A 21,383-nucleotide genomic window follows, 5' to 3' on the forward strand; every position below is an offset into this window, starting at 1 on the left:
GTTTTATACACATTCTATGAATAATTGTTATTTATTGATAAAATATATATATTAATAATGGTTAATAGTAACAGTATATAGTTATAATAGACATATGAGGACGTCACATATGTGGACGCCAGGTCTTTATGGGGTTATTTTATTAATTAATAAATAAATAAATAAATAAATAAATTTATTTATTATTTTTAATGACCAAAAATTGTCAGTTGCCCAATAAGCGGTTAATTTTTATGGTTTACATTGCATTTCATATTTAAAATTCACATGCACTTGGGGTTGTTTGTAAAATATATTTTCGTCAAACTCCGCTAAACCCCAGTTGATGGGATTTCAAAGTTAATTATGGGGACACATGTGAGGTCATCGTAATCAAACAAAGACCACTTGTCAAGCAGTTAGTGTTCATTTTTGAAACCAGCATAACACATTGACCTTCATTCTTAAAATGTTTGTCTTTGGTATCCCAAAACCTTTCGAATTCAGCTAATTTTACGTGTTTGAAGGTTATATACTGGAAGAGCCTAACCGGAAGTATGTTATCATCTTCCTCCCGCTAGCTTGTCGGGCAGGCATCGACATTCGGGTCGGGATAAGCCACTCACAGCCAGGCAGGCTCACACTGCGTAGTTCGCGGGGATGAACGTCGAGCTAACCGGGCCGTGAAGAAGGCGTATCCGTGCGGAGTGGAAGGACATCGGGCGTCCAAGTGTGAGGTGGTGGACTTTCGAGCCGGTGCAAGAGGACCTCACGAGGCAGTATCTGGTCCGCCAGCCGTCGTCGTCATGACACCAGCCCTACACTGAGGTGAATGAGCCCCGCTTTAATGTGTCAGCATCCATCTGTTCTTTCATGGTGTCATGTGTGATGTGCGTGGAAAAAAGCGATTCCATGTTGAGGAGGAAGAGAAAGAAAAGGGGTTTATTCTGGTGTGCGACATTTCGGACATTTTGGAGGGGCGCTTCAGTCACTTTTGGAGGTGAAGATTAAGCATAAGGGGAGGACCGAGGGAGGGGCAGGGGCGGACTGGTAATCTGTGGGTTCTGGAGGATCACAGAACGGCCGGTGCCCTGGACGGCCGGCGGCCGCCATTCATTATAGATCACTGTTTTTGTCCCCCCTAGCCTCTGATTATCTACAGTTTGCATCCAATCCGACAGGTGGCAGCAATGCGCCTGGCTGTTCATCGCCAGTCCGATAGAAGAACGAAAGAAGCACAAAGTTGCCTTCATTGGTTCCTTGTGGAAGCAAAATGGCGACGAGCGTTAATGCCCAATATGGATGGTGGTGGCAAAAAAAGAAAAGAGAAGGGTGGCGCGGAGAAGGTTAGGAAGAAAAAAATTAAAGAAACTGGAGAGCAAAGCATTAAAATGTCATAAATTGACAAATATTTTCGCAAGCAGCAGTCTGGCTGCAACGGCCATGTTGGGTAACAGCAGCCCAGCCCCGGCGATGGTGAGAGGGGGCAGCCGCTTTGACGTGCAGCCCGTGCAGGGAGGGAGAAAAATAGAGGGAGGAGGTAATGATAAGCTGGTGGAAGTTCGAGAGGGAAGTTCCCCAGACAAGCGCAGAGCAAGTAAAAAGGGATGAAGAGGGTCACTTGCTCGGTATACTGGCAATTGTTATCCACAAGGTAGGTACATTTTAAATGAAATAAATGACAATTAAAGGGTTAGTGCCAGCTAGTCGATGTACCCGTTTGCAATCGTGTCAAGTTATAATATGCTAGTCCTACTATCACTCTCCTAAGAAAAAATATTATAGCTGTAAAACAACGTATGCACACGCAGCAGCAATATTAATTCAGAAGAAATATAACAAAATATTAATAAAATGAATGGTTTTACTTTAAAGTTTAGGTAGTTAAATTGATATATATTTTTAATCATTTATATATCGTTTTGTTTTCTGGTTAATACTTTCCAATGAAGGTTATGTATACAGGATTTGTCTTGAAATGTTTTTTTGTATTTTCATTGAAATGTATTATTTGTATGGCAAGATTAATTATGGCAGGGGTCTCCAAAGTCCAAACCGGTCCTCAAGGGCCACTGCGGGGCCTGGTTTTTCTTTCAATCGATCGAGTACCGACAGTTTAACCAATGAAGTTTCTGCTAAAACAAGCAGCACCTGACTGCAATCAACTGATTACACTTGTAAGACACCAGATTGGTGCAGAGGTGTTGTCTTGTTTTGTTGGAATGAAATCCTGTGCCCGCTGCGGCTCTATGTGGAATAGTTTGGAGACCACTGAATTATGGCATAAACAATGAAATCGTTTTATAGACAGAGATATATAGAGATATATTATAATCAATTGGATACATGAATGAATGAATGAATGAATGAATGTATTGTCATCATCATCATAATCATTGACAGTTTCAGAATGTGGAATTTGCCCGAATACATAAAACTTGCTTTGAAGAATACATTTTCATTTGTTTATTCAGGTCTATCATAGAGCTAGTACAGAAAATGAACCCAACTCCAGTTCAGCCTTGCAGTACTTTGAGCGCCCCAAGTCAGACAGTGACAGTCTAGACATATTTTCTTCATTTTCTCTTAAAGTGCAAGAAATTGATGCATTTTACAATAAAATGTAAAAAAAAAAAAAAAATTCTCCCCGAGGGTTTGGCGGTATGCCCCCGGACACCTCTACGGGGTCTGTTTCCCTTCGTATAGCGTATCTTGTGGGCTGGGCTGAGTCAAAGTCCAGGGCTGCTTTTTAGTCCCAGTCCGCCCCTGGGGAGGGGTGGGGGTCTTCTTATAATCCGTTTATCAGTATTTTAAGAGGAGCTCAGACCCTTCTGCCTGGCTGCTGCTGGTGGTCTCCGGGTGGGCGTCTGCGTGGTGTTGTTTCCAAAGACTGCCATTCATCTGCTGCTTGCATGTGTGAGCCATTCAACAGCAGCAGCCTCCATTCATGAAGTCCACTGTTGGCACAAGAGCAGGGCTGCGCCAGCCGGGCCTCTGCTGCTTCTGCTGGGTTTGCTATTGACTTTCTATCGGGTGTCTTTCAATAAGCCCAATAACATCGGTGAGCCAGAAAGAAAGCCCATTGCAATAGACTAGAGACTCATCTTTTGTCATTCAAATGAGAAAAAAGAACAACAGAAATGTAGATTTTCATTTTTAAACTGAAATGCAATCTGATCTGCCAAGCTCAAAGGTTCTGATTCTTATTCCAGTTAAATGTCGCTAGGTAAATGTTGTTAGGCTTCACCAGAGTTCCTCCACGGGTTACAATAAGATCGCTTCAAATCCCAATATTTTCATTGTTATACTTTTTTTTGTTTTATTTAAATGTTCAAGTTTATAGTTCTGGCCACTTGTTGCTAGGCATAGTTCGTAGATCTCTGCGACAACTGCGCCACAGGTCAACTAATATGGTTGCAGTTCCACCACCTCAGCTGGTGTTTTATCTTTTCTTAGGTTTTAGTTGAAATTATAAAATACACAACATATTGATAGTTATTTATTTTGAAACGTCTCAACTGAAGTACTATTTCTATTGAGACTTTTTTTTACTGAGAATTTCAGGAAATTTTAAAAGTACTTTCAGAATATTGGGAGTATATAGTACATCTAGTAATATGTAGTTTACTTTTGGGGAGTATTTTAGTCGATTCAAAAGTTTGAAATTACTATTAGGAGGTTTTAGAGCAAATTTGCAAGTACTTAGTTTACTTTTATGTCACATTCCTGTGGATTTAAGAGTTTTTGTCACTTTCTGAGAGTAACTGATGATATACAGGAATATTTAAATTAGGGATGTGTGTTTTGTCACTTTCTGAGAGTAACTGATGATGTACATATGCAGGAATATTTAAATCAGGGACGTCCGGATCACATATATTTGCACCCGTGTCAGAGTCACCTGATTTTGAGGCTCTGCCAATACGGATTCTCGATACGATACCGAAAGTTTTTTTTTTTTTTTTTTTTTCAATAATTATTTGAACAAAAGTTACAACACGTTACAGTACTGTTCTTTTTACAGTACTTCTTTTTCCGTTTTTTCCATGAGTGTTGCAGAGTTTAAAACATATACAATGATACCTCCACATACGAAGTTAATTCGTTCCAGGACCTTGATTTGTAAGTCGAAATGGTTGTATGTCGAGCAGGATTTTACCATCAGAATACATTATAATTCGTTCCACAGCCCGAAAACCTACATTAAATCCGTAATAAATACTGCTAGTACCATTACAAATGGCAATTACACATTGCAAAACAAATACATTGTAAATAAACATCGGAATAATATGATAATAGGAATAATAATAATTCCTGTAATAATGTAACGAATCGGGTTCTAATGTGGCAGGTGTGTTTTGCGTGCATGGCTGACGTGACAGAGTGAGAGAGTTGCTTTTTTTTTTTTTTTTACTTTCACTTTTCATGGCGTGTTGTGTTGCACAAGTTCTGAAATAAATGAATAAAAACCTGACGAAGCTGGCGGTTTCTTTAGCGATGTTACAATAATAATTTGTCACCTTAACTTATAAAGACTGGCGAACGGAGATCAGAGGAGGACTGTTGAGATCGTAGACATTCTACGGCCGTATTGTTGAGGCAGTTCACGGATGCACACACCACGCTCATATTTTTCCATCATTTATATCTTCATTTCACTGGTAAGCGTCACCTTTTTCCTTTTTTCATCACCTGCACTAACCTTTTTCGAACACAAGTTGATTTCTCTCACAAGCAAATCCGCCGTACGTCCATCTTGCGGAAAAATAAATAAACAATGGCGCTGTTATAAATCGTATTTCGAGCAGGTCGTCCAATGTAGAAACAAATGTCGAATCAAATTTTATGTCGGATGTCGAAAAGATCATATGTCGAAGCGATCGTAGGTTTAGCTACCACTGTATTTTAGTAACTTTTGACAACGAAGTTTGACTAAATGATTATTAACACATTTGTGCCTTTGATCGTAGAGCTACCAAGCCTTAATTCGCCAGATCAAAGCTACAAACCTTTCAGTCATCGTTAACTTTAAGTACCAAACGCCAGCTGCACTGGTGACTACGAAAAGCAACAACAGGGAGAGTGTGAGGCTGTACGAGCATGAAGCAAAAAAACATAAATATATTTTATCAAATAAAAACTAGGGCTGTCAAACGATTAAAATTTTTAATCGAGTTAATTACAGCTTAAAAATTAATTAATCATAATTAATCGCAATTCAAACCATCTATAAAATATGCCATATTTTTCTGTAAATTATTGTTGGAATGGAAAGATAAGACACAAGATGGATATATACATTCAACATAAGGGTACATAAGTACTGTATTTGTTTATTATAACAATCAACAAGATGACTAGATTATTAACATTCTGTTAAAGCGATCCATGGATAGAAAGACTTGTAGTTCTTAAAAAAATAATTGTTAGTACAAGTTATAGAAATTTTATATTAAAATCCCTCTTAATGTTTTCATTTAAATAAAATTTGTAAAATTTTCAATCAAAAAATAAACTAGTAGCTCGCCATTGTTGATGTCAATAATTACACAATTCACATGGTGCTGAAACCCATAAAATCAGTCGCACCCAAGCGCCAGCAGAGGGCGACAAAAACACGAAAAAACACAAGTAACAAGTGGACATTACACTGTACTGTCATTTTAATCTGTTTGAGCGGGGCATGTGCGTTAAATGCGTCAACTATTTTAACGTGATTAATTTAAAAAAATTAATTACCGCCCGTTAACGCGATAATTTTGACAGCCCTAGTAAAAACCTGATCCTTTTCACCCGATTCAGATCCTCTGAAAAATGGTATGATCGGCCCGATTTCCGATCACGTGATCGGATCGGGACATCCCTAATTTAAATCATGTTTAACCCTTTAACACCGAACGCGTCGGCAGCGACGCATTTACGCCTATCGTCTTTGAAGCTTCGTCACGCTGTAATTACGTCACCCACGTGCCGCTGGTTGGTCTCGTTTGAAACTGTGGAAGTTGATGTCCACACCAGTTTTTATTTGAAGTCAATCGGCCAAGAAAAACGGGAGATAATGTCATTTGAGTTTTATAGTTTTATTGCACTCATAAATATGCATTAAAACGCTGTATGGACCATGTATCCATCTCCATATTTCCATCATTTCTTGTCCTTTTTCAAAACCGAAAGCAGCACAAAAGACTACATATCCCAAGAGCCGTTGTGATGTCAAGAAGGACGAACCGAATGTGATCATTTTTAATAAATTTCCGAGCGAGGCGCCAACTATTGAAAGGGAGGCATGCGAAGCAAGCAACGTCCGGTTGGTTTGAGAGAGCGACTTTGAAACGTGCAGAATGAATCTAAAACTACATTTAGCGCAAGCTAATGCATTATTTCATTAACTCAAGGAAGAAGATGAGCCATATTTGTCGTTGTTTTCTTGGGATGAGTCGGCGTCTCGGCGAGTAGAAGTGACAGCAGCGCGCAAAGCCGCAAACGGCGAAAGAGTAGGCTGTGTGACGTTGTGTGTGACGCAGCTCCGTGACTTGTTCAAGAAGAAGCTTTATTGAGTGCGCAAAAAAAAAAAACTTTATTGTGTACTGTATTGTGAATTGAACTGAACTACTTGTGAATATTTCTTAAAATACTTTTTTCCAAAGTTACATATTTTTTCTTCACTATAATCTTTTCAATTTTTATGTAGATGTGTGTTCGAGAAGCTTGATTGCATGTACCTATATACTTTTGATAAGGTGATGAGTACAACACCTAACTTCACAAAGAGATATCCTCCAAACACTGTGTTAGATGATATATATACTTTTTTTTCTCTCACTATATTGTACAGTATATAACCTGTTTTGACCATAGTATGTGTAAAGGCCAAAAACGCCTATGACCATACCTGCTGTTTGTGTTGAATTGTGAAACATAAAACTATTCAATCTTATTTTTTTCTATTGAATGTTTATCCTAACAAGTTGAATAAATATTATCAATCTTCAAAACGGTTGGTCGAGCATGTTTGGTTGTCAATGGCACATCAACATTACAAATTTTGAAAAAAGATTTCGGGATTTTTGTTGTTGTCTTTTTGGGTCCAAAATGTGGACTATAATTGGTCAGTGAAGAAAACAACAGTTTAGACATGAAGTTCAAGGTGTCCTGAAAAAAAAGGACCCAACTTGGCCATTGTAAACAATTTTTTCTTTGAAATATAAAGGCAACATCAAATGCATGCAATTTCGGCCAAAATAGGCTTTGGTGTTAAAGGGTTAAAGTGTTTCGATGAAGACTTGGACATACTACGCAACTGTAATCTTGATTATTATGGTGATACTTGATGTCAAAATTTTCAGAACCACCGAAGCATTAAGTTGTGATCCAGCATCTTACTATATATAGTATATTCAGTATATATATTCGCTATTCAGTTCATAACAATCTATGTCATGATGGTATACTTTATGTTTTTAGAAAGTACACTTCTTTAGACACTTTAGTACAGGACTTTAGACTGCACTACTTGTTCTGCTGGTGTCTTACAGGTTAATGGAGTTCATGAACACCATGTTCATTCATGAAAATTCAGATAGGATTTGAGACATGAGTGTTTTGATCTGAGAGTTTAGTCATTGAGCTTATTAAACTAATAAGTCACAAGCACAATAATGAGTATAGTTTTAAATGTCTGACAGTATCATTTAATATACTAAGCATTTTTTAAGATTATGATGTTGCAGGTGTTCCTAATGTTAAGTGCAGTAAATGAAAAGCTTGTCTACTGCCGGGAGGTGTTACGCTCGTACTGTATTTGGATGCCTGTGGTCATCTGTGAAATTAGTTAGACCTGGTGGGTGAGTGACAGGAAATGGAAGTCAGCGATGGAATGTGCGTCTCCCACACGTTCTCCATCCTTTTATCGCTGGATGCCATATGGACGCCTCGGCTCGTCGGCCCCATTGTTTGGTGATGGCGGAGGCTGGTTGCAGATCTGTGAGCTCAGGCAACGCCAGCTGGGAAATGCGTACATCTTCACATGAGTTTTCCTATGGATGACTACACCTTGTGTGGCAGTGAGGTGCTTATATCGTCGCAGAGATTTGCCGGGTTTGGATCACCGTTCTTTGTCGGCGATGTTGATAAAGGACAGTGCCATGAACAAGGATTGAAAAAAAACCCTTTAAAAGCTCAAGGTTGGGAAAATGCTCGCTTATTCAAGCGCTTCTACGTATTTAAATGTCAGTGCTATTTATGTAGAACAAGGACAAGGGGAAAAAAGATGAAAAACACATTTTAGTGTAAATGTCAAAATGGCCTGATGCTAGTATTTAAAGTGGAAAATTTCCAGGTTGACATTGTTCTTTCGTTTTTCGTGTCAATGCCATTTATACGGAACAATAACATGGAACACTTGGAAATGATAGATTTTGACGAGGGAAAAAAATATCAAAGATGCTAAAATAAAAACACAGTTTTCGGTGTACAGTGCGTATATGACAGTATAGAGTACTCAGACTAGAAGGCAGATGGCTGACTTGATATGATGGCGCAAATTACAATTTGTGCATAGGTATTTATGTAACAGTGTAAAAATGCTATAGTGTAACTGTCCAAATATTGCATGTGTAGTACCCAGACTATGTAGTACCCATATGGAAACAGATTAGGGCTGCAGCTATTGATTATTTTAGTAGTCGATTAATCTATGAACTAGTTTGTTCGAATAATTGAGTAATCGGATGGGGAACATGAAAAAATTAAAATACCTGAGGTTAGCCTCAAACTGTATTAAAAAAAGTAAATAAATGAGGATCTAAGTAATAAAAAAAGAACAATTGGCTAACTTGCATAGCAAAGGTCCGCTAGCTTAAATGCTATAAAAGGTTAACTTTTTTTTTTTTTTTTTACCATGCTCTTAACAAATAGTTCAAACACATATTCCCACAAGGGGAAAAAAAAAAAAAAAAAAAACGGCTAAAAATATCTATAAACTAAATTACGAATGAATGCATTTGCTCAAAAAAAAACTTATGTTGGTCTTAACAGGGAGCAGATGAATTCAGCCATGTGAAATGATTTCTGTCATATTTACTGTTGCCACTAGAGGGCAGTGTATCCACCCAAATCAATAAAACTAAATGCAAACACTTTCAAAACAAACCATTACAACGCCACTTTAATTAAAGGAATACGTGAAACGGCAAAATTTCATTCGAATGTTTTTTCCAACCGAATTACTTAAGTTAATCGACTAATCGTTTCAGCACAAAAAAAGATGGCTGAGGAGATATTATTAGTTACACGCATGTGACAATGTTGTGGCAATGGCACTGCAATGACAGTGACTTTGATGTTTACAGACATCCAGTCCATTTCAACAGGGAGGGGCTGTCGGCAAATGATCATGAGTCAAAACGGATTGGATTTATATTGTTGTTAATGGTAGCCAATAAATTAATACAATCTCTGAAGGCCAAAAATAGCTGGGTTGACTTGACTCCTCATTCCATTTCTTTTCTTTTGGGGGGGACACAATGACAGCCTTTTGCATTTACAGCCAGTGTAAAGGTGCTTGATAATACTAGGTGCATAATGCTGCATCTTTCTGGATTGATGTATCGATTGGTTAACCAATCAAATGAGTCGAAGCGACAACTGATTGGCTGTGGCAACTCCTGAAGGGAAAAGCCAAAAAGAATAAAAGTTTTCATTAAAATATCTGAAATGTTTTAGAAACAAAACTATCAAAAACGTGAAAATTACGTCATTTTTATTTCAAATACTAAGCTGTAAGCATTATAGGCCATTGCTTGTATTGTACCAACACTTACCGTTAAAAAAAAGCTTCTTCTTCTACTGCTACTTCTTCTACTTCTGTTAATTTTAGCAGTAGGAAACAAAACCTCGAACAGTACATATGCCATCGGTGCATTATTGATACTGATGCCAGCATTTTAGTAACGGATCAGGACACCTTCCAAAACTAGCATCGGTATCGGCACAACATTTCTTTTTATCCAGACCAGCCACATTTTAAAAGGCATGTTAACCTTAAAATTGAAAAATTGTCATGACGATGTGGTTGCCCCTACGAAATGTTAGATCTTTTATACAGGCTAGTTTCTAGTCTTTCATATTTTTCCTTCAACTTTAGGGAGTGCAGTCCAACCCTGTACTGAAATTGACTGTTTGTATCTACCAGTATATCTACATTTAGATCAAAGTTCTTTGAGACTTTCTCATTCCTGCTGTCCTGCCCAGTGCAAAACCTCTGAGCCAGTTGCGTCTGAGAGGTTATCAGAAGTCAGTTCAAAGTTCAGCGGAACCAGGGTGGGGCGGGATGCTTTTACTGATAACCCCCAACTTCTGTTTCTTGTTCCGTCACTTCTGATCTGAAGTTTTTGACATTCTCATCTGTCATCATTTTTGTCCCAACGCTACAAGCTCGCATACTACCACAATCGTTACTAATCTGATCAATACCGCTCATCATGTTACAAGCAATTCATTGTTTTACTGTGTGAGTGGTTTGAGTGTGTTTGTGTGTGACACGACAGCTGTTTCGTCCTGAAATGTCCTAACTCTACAGCACTATTTACATCTTACATAAGAAAACATCCTTAATGAATTCATAGTGAGGTTGCGTGCCGCCGTGTACTGTACCCACTGCGAGCTGTGTTTGTGCGTTGTTTGTGCGTATGCGCGCGCTGTGCAGGCTAATCTTATAAAACACGGCCATCCCAAACCGCCTGGGGTGAGCGCACGACATGGCCAATCATGCTCATTAGCTGATCACTGCGGGCGTGCTGCTGGCATGAAGCAGCTTGCAGGGGGCATGTGATGTGCGTGCTGGCATGTATTTGTATGAAAAGCGCATCAAATGCCAGTAAAAGAATATATATGAGAAAATATTTTACCTGATTTATTTAAATTGAGATTTTTACCCCCATAGGACTGCAACTCAATTTTTTTTTAGAATCAAGTATTCAACCGAATAATCAATTATTTAATCGTATAGGAAATTTAACTTGTTTTTCGTTTTAGTATTGGTTGTATAGAATGATAGTAGCCGCAGAACTGCAGAAACATGACTCCATGTTATTCAATTAATTGTTGCAGAGTGTCTTGAGAAATTTCAAATCCAGATGTTTTAAAAAAAGATGTCCCGTTCTGCTCGTGTGATCTGAAATCGCATCAATTTCAGAGGATCGGAAAGGGATAATCATTATTATTATTAGGCCTGAACGATATTGGAAAAAACTATTGTGGCGGTTTTTGGGGGGTTTGCGATATATTGCGATATTATATTGCGATATTAAAAAAAAAAAAAAAAAAAAAAAATATATATATATATATATATATATATATATATATTTTTTTTTTTTTTAAAGAAATTTTCTCTAGATGACTTGAATAGCTGTTTGGAAAGACTTTGGATGACTCACTATCACCACAGTGTACAGTGATCCCTCGTTTTTCGTGGTTAATGGGGACCAGAACCCGCCGCGATAAGTGAAAAACCGCGAAGTAGCGCACCCCCCCATTTTTTTTTTTTTTTGTGTGTGTGTCTTTTTTGTGCTCAATGTATTTATTCAGATTTAGCATAGGAAAGAGATACATGTAAACATGTTTTTTTCTCACTTTTTCCCCCAAAGTGATTTAAAAAACGTATATAAATAAATGGTTTTTGAAGCACTTCAAATGTCCTAATTATGATCAGTTTTAAACATAACTGTCCAACCAAATCATTTTTGAACAAGAATAAAGTACTGTAGTAGAAAAATGCTTGGCTTTATTAAATGCTTCTGTTTATCTACCTTAGCTGTGAATCTTGGAGTGACATGTAGAAATTTCAAACTCCTCATGATCACTTCTGGCATTTATTTTATGTCTCCAACGTTTCCACATACACACACACATTCATTCCAGCGCGGCTTCCTTGCAGAAACTGTTTAACAAGTTAAACGATGATTGACACATTAATCTGCTTTGAAGTTCGCTTCTTGGCAAGATCTAAGACCACGACGATCGTTAATTTTAATAAGCAAATGCTGCAGTGACTGTGAGGAATAAAGGGATGGGAGAGGGAGGGTGTGAGGCCGTGCGCAGAGCAGAAAGCAAGGCGTATGTGGATTAAAAAAAAGCCATGTTTGACTGTGGGGACCATGTTCTTTTCTTTGAAGGCCTCGTTTTTTTCCCTGTAAACTCTATGCTTATGCCTTTTCCCGAAAAGCTCTACTTCGGTCTCTCTGACCAGAGAACATTCTTTCAAAACATTTTTGGCTCTTTCAGGTAAGTTTTGGCAAACTCCAACCTGGCTTTTTTATGTCTCTGGGTCAGAAGTGAGGTCTTCCTGGGTATCCTACCATAGAGTCCCTTGTCATTCAGATGCCAACGGATAGTACGGGTTGACACTGTTGTACCCTCGGATTTCAGGACAGCTTGAACTTGTTTGGATGTTAGTCGAGGTTCTTTATCCACCATCCGCACAATCTTTCGCTGAAATCTCTTTTCATTCTTTCTTTTCCGTCCACATCTAGGGAGGTTAGTCACAGTGCCATGGGCGTATTGATGACACTGCACACGGGAGACACAGGTCTTTGGAGATGGACTTGTAGTCCTGAGATTGCCCACGCTTCCTCACAATTTTGCTTCTGAAGTCTTCAGACAATTCTTTGGTCTTTTTTTCCCCCCATGCTCAATGAGATTCACACAAGGACATGTTTTTTTTTTTTTTTTTTTTTTTTTTTTTTTTTTTTTTTTGAAGGTTTTTTAACTTCAAAACCGTAGTCCATGCTCAAAACTACACTCTAGTCCTATGACCTAGACCTATCACCGCCACTCTCTTCTCGTGCTTCTCGTGACAACAAATAACGGACAAGGGTAAGAGACGGGAGCACAGTTATCATCAATCAGCAATGAGGAGGCCGAACCCCTCTCCATCCCAGCTTCTTGCCCAGACCCGTTGGAAATTGCGGCAAGGTAAGGGATTAATGTCAAAAATTCTTAACATCTTAAAGCTAAAAGTTTTAGGGATGGCCTATAATAAGTCTTCATAAATTTTCAATCGTGTCGTTCGATCAATTCCTGCGCTTGTAATGGCGTCTATAACAATAGTATTCGCTTAATTTCTTGATAACTGACTTCAGATAGTCCTCGATATTTCACCGCCTCGTAGAATGCAGTTACTCGAGGTAGCTCTAACTGCGGAGGGGCTAACTAGCGCCTTTCACACAGGGCTTTGCTAGTAAAGTTAGGGAACGTCAGTTGGGATCTGAATTGTTGCCAGTTGGCGTTGTGACGAGTTATTTAAGGTCCCTTTGTAAAGCGCTTATTAACGATTAAAAAATAGATAAATCATGAGCAATGATGAACTAGTGCCTTCCATACAAGACATGTTCCGGGCTTTGTTAGTAAAGTTCTGAATGGTCACCAGTTATTTTTGACAGCGAGTTATTTAAGCTCCCCTCAATACTCTCGATAATTACAGAAAGGGAAGAGTTTTGCCTTGTTGTGTAGGTCATTTCATTTGTTTAGCCATCAAGAGTTTATCAAACCGGAGAGCTCCGCTACAGATCACATTTGAAAGTACACCAATTCCCGCGCTGTTCGTACACACCCCCGTTCATAAAACAGCCTACAGGTGTACTTCTGTTTATCCAGTATGATGCCCTATCAATCGAAATTAAGGACCATGGTACTAATTGCTTTGGTTGAATGTAAATACAATTATCATCACTACAGTTAAAGCTTTTGAAGACTTGTAATTTTATTCTATCTGTCTGTCTGTCTGTCTGTCTGTCTCTCTCTCCCTCTCTCTCTCTAACACATAATAGTTAAGTGAATGGAATTTATACTCTACCTGTAAATTCATATTTTATGCTGTACAGCTGTTCTCTGCCTAATGCAAATGGTACATACTGTATTTTGTATAATTTGCTACTTAATGCGTCTTATATGTTCTGATTTCAGGCTGAGAGATTTAGACTTGTATATGTTAAATTATTATGTACTGTGTTTAATTTGAGATGTCTCTGGTTGCACTATGAAATGCACTTTTCCGCGCATGCAGTGTGTCCATGTTACTTTGTCACCTTTTTCACCCCTAACCAGTTTGCATGCCTGTTCTTAAGTAGAGGTACCACTGTACAAATAAAACTATTGGCTGAAAGTGAAGAACACTCGATGTTTGAGAAAGTGGTCCGTTTATCGATTTTAAAATTCCAAGATATAATTAAAGTGTACTATAAAAGCTCGAATATATTTTTGGTCAAGCTATTTGTTTTTAAATCCAGGACTGATGGGTGTGGACTACCTTCCTGTAGCATTAAGATCAATTTCCTGTTTTAAGGTCATTCCCCTTAGCCTTTACAAATACCATTCTTTACTGACATCACAAAAAAGTCAAAGAAAATCAAGTAACAAACATGGATTTTATCCTTTTTCCATCTATTATAGGTCGACATGTCTCTGTTCAGTATTCAAATAATGAACAACAAAGTAAATTTGCATATCGACAGGCCAACCACTGCTGGTGAGGTTCATGAAGCATACAGTTTGTCACTCTTAAGATGAAAAATAGTATTTTCCACACTGTGCTTTAATTTCTCTCCTCGCTTCTCCGTTTACTGTTACACTCAGTTCACCCAAGCATCTGACAGAGATATCAAGCCCTCCTCACCCCCATGGGGGAGTTGAGAAGGGGGAGGCTCAGTAGTGGTAGATCTTAACAACAGATAGGGATGAGATAGCGGAAGGAGGTTTGGCTCCAGTGGCCTTGAGGTTGAAAGTGGGGGTGGCAGGGGGAGGCCTCTGCTCCCTTTGGTCCTCCGCGTTGTCTCCCACCTCCACACTCATACACTCACTGGATTGTTTTAGCAGCTGCAGCCAAAACATGGGAGCCGCCTTCCACGTCGTCCCTTGGCTCCTTCTTTCATTCATAGATCCTTCTCCTGACTGTCAATCATTATGCGCCAAAAGGCTAAAGTGTGCTGAGGCACAACTGTCCACTTCCTTCCATCCCACGGTTTCAGTTTCATGCTGACTCTGAAAGTGTGTCTGTGTAGTTCTTACAGTGGCACATCCATGTGTGCAGTTTGACAATTGTACCGCAAGTGTTGTTGTTGTTTGCTGAATGAGTGGAAAGTTGGCCCGGTGCAGGTATTTAAATAGCTGAATAGATACTGACTTGCTCACACACCAACACTTAGTGAATGAATTGAGATGATGTGATGGATTCAAAAATGCACATAGTAGCTTAAAGTGCATTGATTTGTTTATCAGCACTTTCATGTTAAGTTGTCCTTTGCAAGGGGCTGATATGTAACTAATGTCTAAATTCATTCACAATTAAAGAGATTGGAACCGCTACCAATTTACGCCATGTCTCCTGAGTACAATCACCATACGTCCTGATTTATGCAGGACAGTCGTTTATTCGAAGGCCTTTGCTGGTTGCATTGAGCATTTTTCACTTATTTATTCTACATTTTCATTGACAAAGAGTTGCCAAAAAGGGGAATTGGTGACTTTAATTCAATTGTTGTCGTTTGTGTTAGCACACTAGCAGTTAGTTGCTCACAAAATTAGCCTCGCCAGTAGTTGTTGTTGCTGGACTTTTTTGTCTTTAGTAAATGTTGTACCATAAAATTTTCTGCATATTATAAAAATTAACTTTTTTTATGTCACATCAGTGTCGTGCTATATTTTAAACTTTTTACATGCACATTTAAAATATTTTTTCCCTGTTGTTTACATAAAAGCTCTATCAAAAACTGAGATATGTATTTTTAATTAATTTATTTTCATGCAAATTTAGTTTGCATATTTGAAACCATAAATGTTCTCCAAAAAAGCATGTGTGCCTTCTGTAATAAGATTTTTTTAGCCCTATATCATGTTACTGTATGTCAAAGATAATTGTCTTGGAATGAATAATGTATCTTAGAATGACTGTGTTATAATAGCTTTGCTACAGTATCATGTAGAAAATTGTAATGTTACACTTAAATTTGATGTTGCGATTCTTCTTTCCTCACTAAATTCTGCAAGTTGACCTCATTTTTCGATGTTGTGGGAATGGCCACACTACTCCTGAGTCAGAAAGGTGTTTATATATTGCAGCAATGTTTCACTGCTATTGCTTTTAGCTAAATGGTCAATGGCAGCCAATGAGTTAACAAGCAAGCTGCCTTTCCAAGAAATTTCGGCAATGTCTCGCACGTGTGTGTCGTATGTTGTACCAATGGCCTTTCACCACGTGTGGAATGTTTGTCATCCCTCTGTGTGTGTGGGTGTACGCGTATCTGTGTGTCGCCGAGCCTGCCCACTTCCGTCTTGACATCCTTTCATGTTCATGCATCACAGAAACAAATAATAGGATCAACATGTGTGTTACTGCACAATGGTCCTCTGCAGATGTGTCGCTATCGCTTGTGTGTGTAGACAGACAGTATGCATGACTGGAAATCACGCTGTGGAGTCTGATCTTGTGCTCTTTATGTGAGTTTGGTGCTGCCCTTACCTGTGTGAGACTTCACTTTGAGTTTATCGGTGTCAAGGAAGTCTACAATCTTACCCTTATGACACTTTATGGAAAATGAATGCTACTACAGTATGTGTAGCTTGTTTCCTATGCCTACAATTCATCCTCCATGCCAACAGGGTTGCATTAGCACGTACATGGGGAGAAGCATCTTTCAGCCATGTTTTCATCACACCTCGCTCCTATCCCCAAGCCAGTGGAGCATTATGTATGCATACTCTGGATGAACCACCTCCCTCCATCACATTTTATGCAAACGTCACAAAACTATCTCAAAAAGTATCACTAGGATTAGAGGCATTGATGCTAGCTAAATATGTGATACAGTATTTGGTAATTGTTCCTTGTTATAAAAACCAGATTACTTGCAACTGTCTGGCAGCCAGGAATTTTCGAGTGAAGCTCAGAAGAACCTACCTCTATTGAAATTAAGTGGGCCCTTGGTAGAATTGTAGCTTATCATTGATTGCCAGCCCGCTGCACATTTTTTTCTTTCTATTCCTACATTGCGTCCCAGCTCATGGCAAGCTGCTTCACCATTCGTTATTATACACCAAGCCAACATATCATAAAACTAGGGCTGTCAAAGTTATCGCGTTAACGGGCAGTAATTAATTTTTTAAAATTAATCACGTTAAAATATTTGACGCAATTAACACACATGCCCCGCTCAGACAGATTTAAATGACAGTACAGTGAAATGCCCACATGTTAATTGTGTTTTATGGAGTATTGCCGCCCTCTCCCGGCGCTTGGATGCGACTGATTTTATAGGCTTCAGCACCCATGAGCATTGTGTAAGTAATTATTGACATCAACAATGGCGGGCTACTAGTTTATTTTTTGATTGAAATTTTTACAAATTTTATTAAAACGAAAACTTTAAGAGGGGTTATAATATAAACTTCTATAACTTGTACTAACATTTATCTTTTAAGAACTACAAGTCTTTCTATCCATGGATCGCTTTAACAGAATGTTAATAATATTAATGCCATCTTGTTGATTTATTGTTATAATAAACAAATACAGTCCTTATCAGGGGTCGCGTTAACCGAATATTTTCCGTCGTTGACCGGTTTTTCAAAACGGTAACGGAAAAAACTGAAGTCCGTCCATCATTTTGACAGGTTGCAATTCACACCCCAGACCACAGGGTGGCGAGTGAGCATATTAATTAGCTATTGTCTCTCTTAATGCGTGACGTCGTTGGCTATTCTGTCAGAATATTGTAGCGTCACCGGGGTCTGGCGGCGGCACCGTGACTGACACATCAACGCGAGGTTCTTATGGTGCACCCGGTGTGCCAGCGCGTCATCCAATTGGTGGACTAGATTGCCGCCTGTGTATAGACCCCAATCACATGACGTCACAACTCCGCCCCCCTGACTGGAGCCGCCATATTGTGTGTCAGCTCGTCGTGTTTGCCCATTACCGCTACGTACATGCCTCCTATTACGGCGTGTTTTTCTGCTCGTTAACATTAATAATCAAAATGGTGAAGGCGTGTGTGGCGGTTGGTTGCAGTAACAGAGAAGATAGACGGAGAGACTTGAAGTTCTACCGTATTCTGAGAGACCCGAAGATGAGAGCGAGATGGACTGCTGTAATTCGACAAGAAATCTGGGCACCAAACGATCACCACAGACTATGTAGTAGTCATTTTATATCTGGTAAGATGCACTTAATATATATTTAGAAGATTTTGGGCTGACAACCACAATTAAGATCATTGTGTGACGTTGGTGATTGGGGTCTATATAGTTGCCTCTTTTTCTTTGGGGGCGGAGTTGTTGTTTTGTTGGTGTTGTTACCTGTAAGCAGAATAAAAAGAGGGAGAAAAATACCACGACTTTCGAGTCTAATTTTTCGCCGCCAAGCAAGCGTTACAATATTAATTAAAAATGAATGAAAACTAAATACTATTGAATATGTCATCATTATCATTTAAAAAATTTAAGTGACGGGTAAAAATAGATTATGACCGGATTTTTATGACCCTGTCAGTCAAAATGACAGACAACGAAAATGTCTGGCGCAACCTCTGGTCCTTATGTACCGTATGTTTAATGTATACAGTATATCCGTCTTGTGTCTTATCTTTCCATTCCAACAATAATTTACAGAAAAATATGGCATATTTTATAGATGGTTTGAATTGCGATTAATTGCAATTAATTACGATTAATTAATTTTATGTAATGATGTAATTAACTCGATTAAAAATTTTAATCCTCCGGGAACTCCGGTTTCCTCCCACATCCCAAAAACATGGTAGGCTGATTGAACACTCTAAATTGTCCATAGGTGTGAGTGTGTGCGTGAATGGTTGTGTGTCTCCTTGTGCCCTGCGATTGGCTGGCAACCAATTCAGGGTGTCCCCTGCCTACTGCCCGAAGTTAGCTGGGATAGGCTCCAGCACCTCCGCGACCCTCGTGAGGAATAAGCGGCATGGAAAATGAATGAATGAAAAAAAAATTTTTTTTAATCGTTTGACAGGCCTACATAAAACACATAAACCCCGGAGGGAAGATGGATTTTAAGGGGGAGAGGACATATCTATTAAAGTTACGTTCAAATTATTCACTTGTTTTCTAAACATTACTTCTGCCTGCCAATAAAAACTGTTTGAGGAAAAAAAGTTGACAGGCTGATGTCAGAATTACAAACATCTCGGGCTACAACGATTTCTACTGGATTATAACGTCAGTGGCTAACGTTGGGAGCTAATGGCATACAACAATATCTCCAGAATGACTTCTTCTGAGCAGAGATGGTCACAGACAGAAAGTATCTATATCTACCTTTGTAAGCCAGCCTCTGTTGTAAATCCACTTACTGTGCTCTATGCTCTGTACTCCTGTCGTGGTCATTTTCCGTTTGAGTTGTGGCTAATTGCGTTTGTGTTGAGACTATTAGCATTCACCTTTTTTTCCTTTGCAAAGCACTTGTATTCACAATTTGCCTGACACTTCCCGGCCAATATAAGTGAGGCTCTACAACAGGGGTGCTGAGGTCCGTTCCTTGAGAGCCCCTATCCAGGTTGTTTTCCATGTCTCCCTCCTCCAACACACCTGAATCAAATAATCTGGATCGTTATCAGGCTCCTGCGGAGCTTGCTAATGAGCTGATCATTTCATTCAGATGTGTTAAAGGAGGGAGACATGGAAAACAAGCTGGTTTGGCGCTCTCGATGGACCGGACTTAGGCACCCCTGCTCTACAACATTCAAAACAGTGATCTTGTTCTCTTTCCATACCATGCAGAGTCAGTTGCAGGTGCTATTTTATGGTGGCATCCAGTGGCCAGGATTAAACTACAGGTATAATGAAATATCCAGCACCTAGCCCTGTAAGCCGCGAGCTGCTTGGGTTTCCGCGGAAGAAGTGGAAATTTGCGGTACATTCCACAATCGCGACTTCCTGAGGGGACTATTTAACTTGATTTTTTTTTCTAGTCAAAATCTGGCATTTTTTCTGAGGTGTTTGTCAAAGTCAATAAGTAAGATGGATGACTCCCCCAAGAGTCCTTTAAAAGTGCTCTGAGAGAAGCTACAAGCAGACGGTCACCATAATTCGATCGCTTGTCACCGAAGTCAAGCTGGGCAAGCTCAGGGCTGGGCCAGACGCTGGTGATTTCCTTTTTGGTCATGCTGTTTCCTTATGTTCCCATCTTCCCATTTGACCTATTAAATGGCAATAGCAGAACAATAACAGGAAATGAAAGAAGGGTGGACATGCATCTAAGACTCAAAGCTGCACTGTTTTGAATTAAATCCAGAATGAAACTGGGCATTTGTTGTCGAGTGTGTCCTGTGTTAGACAGATTTGCTCTGTTAAGAGCAACCTAAAATGTTGACTTCACACCATTGTTGTCTTCTTCTCCCCCTCCAGCCTCCCCTCGGTGGGTTGGCATGGCCCAGTGATGAACGGAGCGGCGGTGCCCGGTAGCCCGGAGCTCTCATCCTCGTGCCCGCTGCCTGACTGGCGAGAGTTCTGCGAACTCCACGCTCGAGCCTCGGCCGTAGACTTCGCTGATAAGTTCCAGCGCTTCCTATCAGAAAATCCGTGCTACGACTCGCCCGGCGCCGACGCCAGCTTCTCTCAACACTTTGCCCAGCATTTTCTGGAGTGCTTCTCGGTGGCTCTGAGCCAGGCTAGGGAGAACCAGTCGTGCTCGCCGGGGGAGGACGGCTTCAACGTTGCGCCCAAGTACAGCATCGTTCCATTTCTGGGCATACAGGGCTGCCCCTTGTCCTACAGCCACGAGCTCTACCAGAGACGCAAGGACGCCGGGGCTTCCAGCGAATCCCTGGATAGCATGGACAGTGGAGGAGGTGGGATTGAAGGCGGAGGAAGCGGAGGCATGGCTGGTGCCCGCGGCCCTCAACCCACCCACAAAGTGCCCGCCCTGGGTCAGTCCCGCAGTTCCGAGGATGTGTCGGTGAGCCATCCCAAAGCTCGCTTCAAGAAAGGCTTTTCACTGAGGAACATGAGCCTGTGCGTAGTGGATGGGGTGAAGGAGATGTGGCATCGCCGCGCTTCTCCTGAACCTGACGGTCCCTCCGCGGTCAGGAGGCCGAACGGAACTGCCGGAGGTGAGACCACGACAACCGCGGGGGGGGAAAAGTGGTCCCAAAAACTGAGACTGTCCAGAAGCTCCCAGGGCCACAAGGCCGAGATGCTGGAGATCCAGAGGGAAGGAGCGCTTCGGTACATGGTGGCCGATGACACCAACTGCATGGGTGCTGCGCAGTGGCAGAAGTGCCGCCTGCTCCTGAGGAAGAGCAAGAGGGACGAAGGGGCCGAGAAGTTCCTACTGGAGTTCTACGTGCCGCCAAAGGTTTGTTGTCAGATATTATCATCGT

At 40.1% G+C, this 21,383-nt stretch overlaps 1 protein-coding gene across 1 annotated transcript in view; it reads left to right on the plus strand.

Moving 5' to 3' along the window:
• Nucleotides 1–580: 580 nt before the first annotated feature.
• The window catches only part of LOC130917444 (SH2B adapter protein 2), a 47,771-nt gene continuing 26,968 nt past the window's right edge, over nt 581–21,383 (plus strand). The window contains exons 1-2 of the mRNA XM_057838846.1: nt 581–807; nt 20,410–21,358. Coding sequence (XP_057694829.1) covers nt 20,441–21,358 — 918 coding nt within the window. The 5' untranslated portion in view covers nt 581–807; nt 20,410–20,440. The remainder of the gene's footprint in view (nt 808–20,409; nt 21,359–21,383) is intronic.

Source organism: Corythoichthys intestinalis, chromosome 6 (assembly GCF_030265065.1).
Source record: "Corythoichthys intestinalis isolate RoL2023-P3 chromosome 6, ASM3026506v1, whole genome shotgun sequence".
NCBI classification, from domain to species: Eukaryota; Metazoa; Chordata; class Actinopteri; order Syngnathiformes; family Syngnathidae; genus Corythoichthys; species Corythoichthys intestinalis.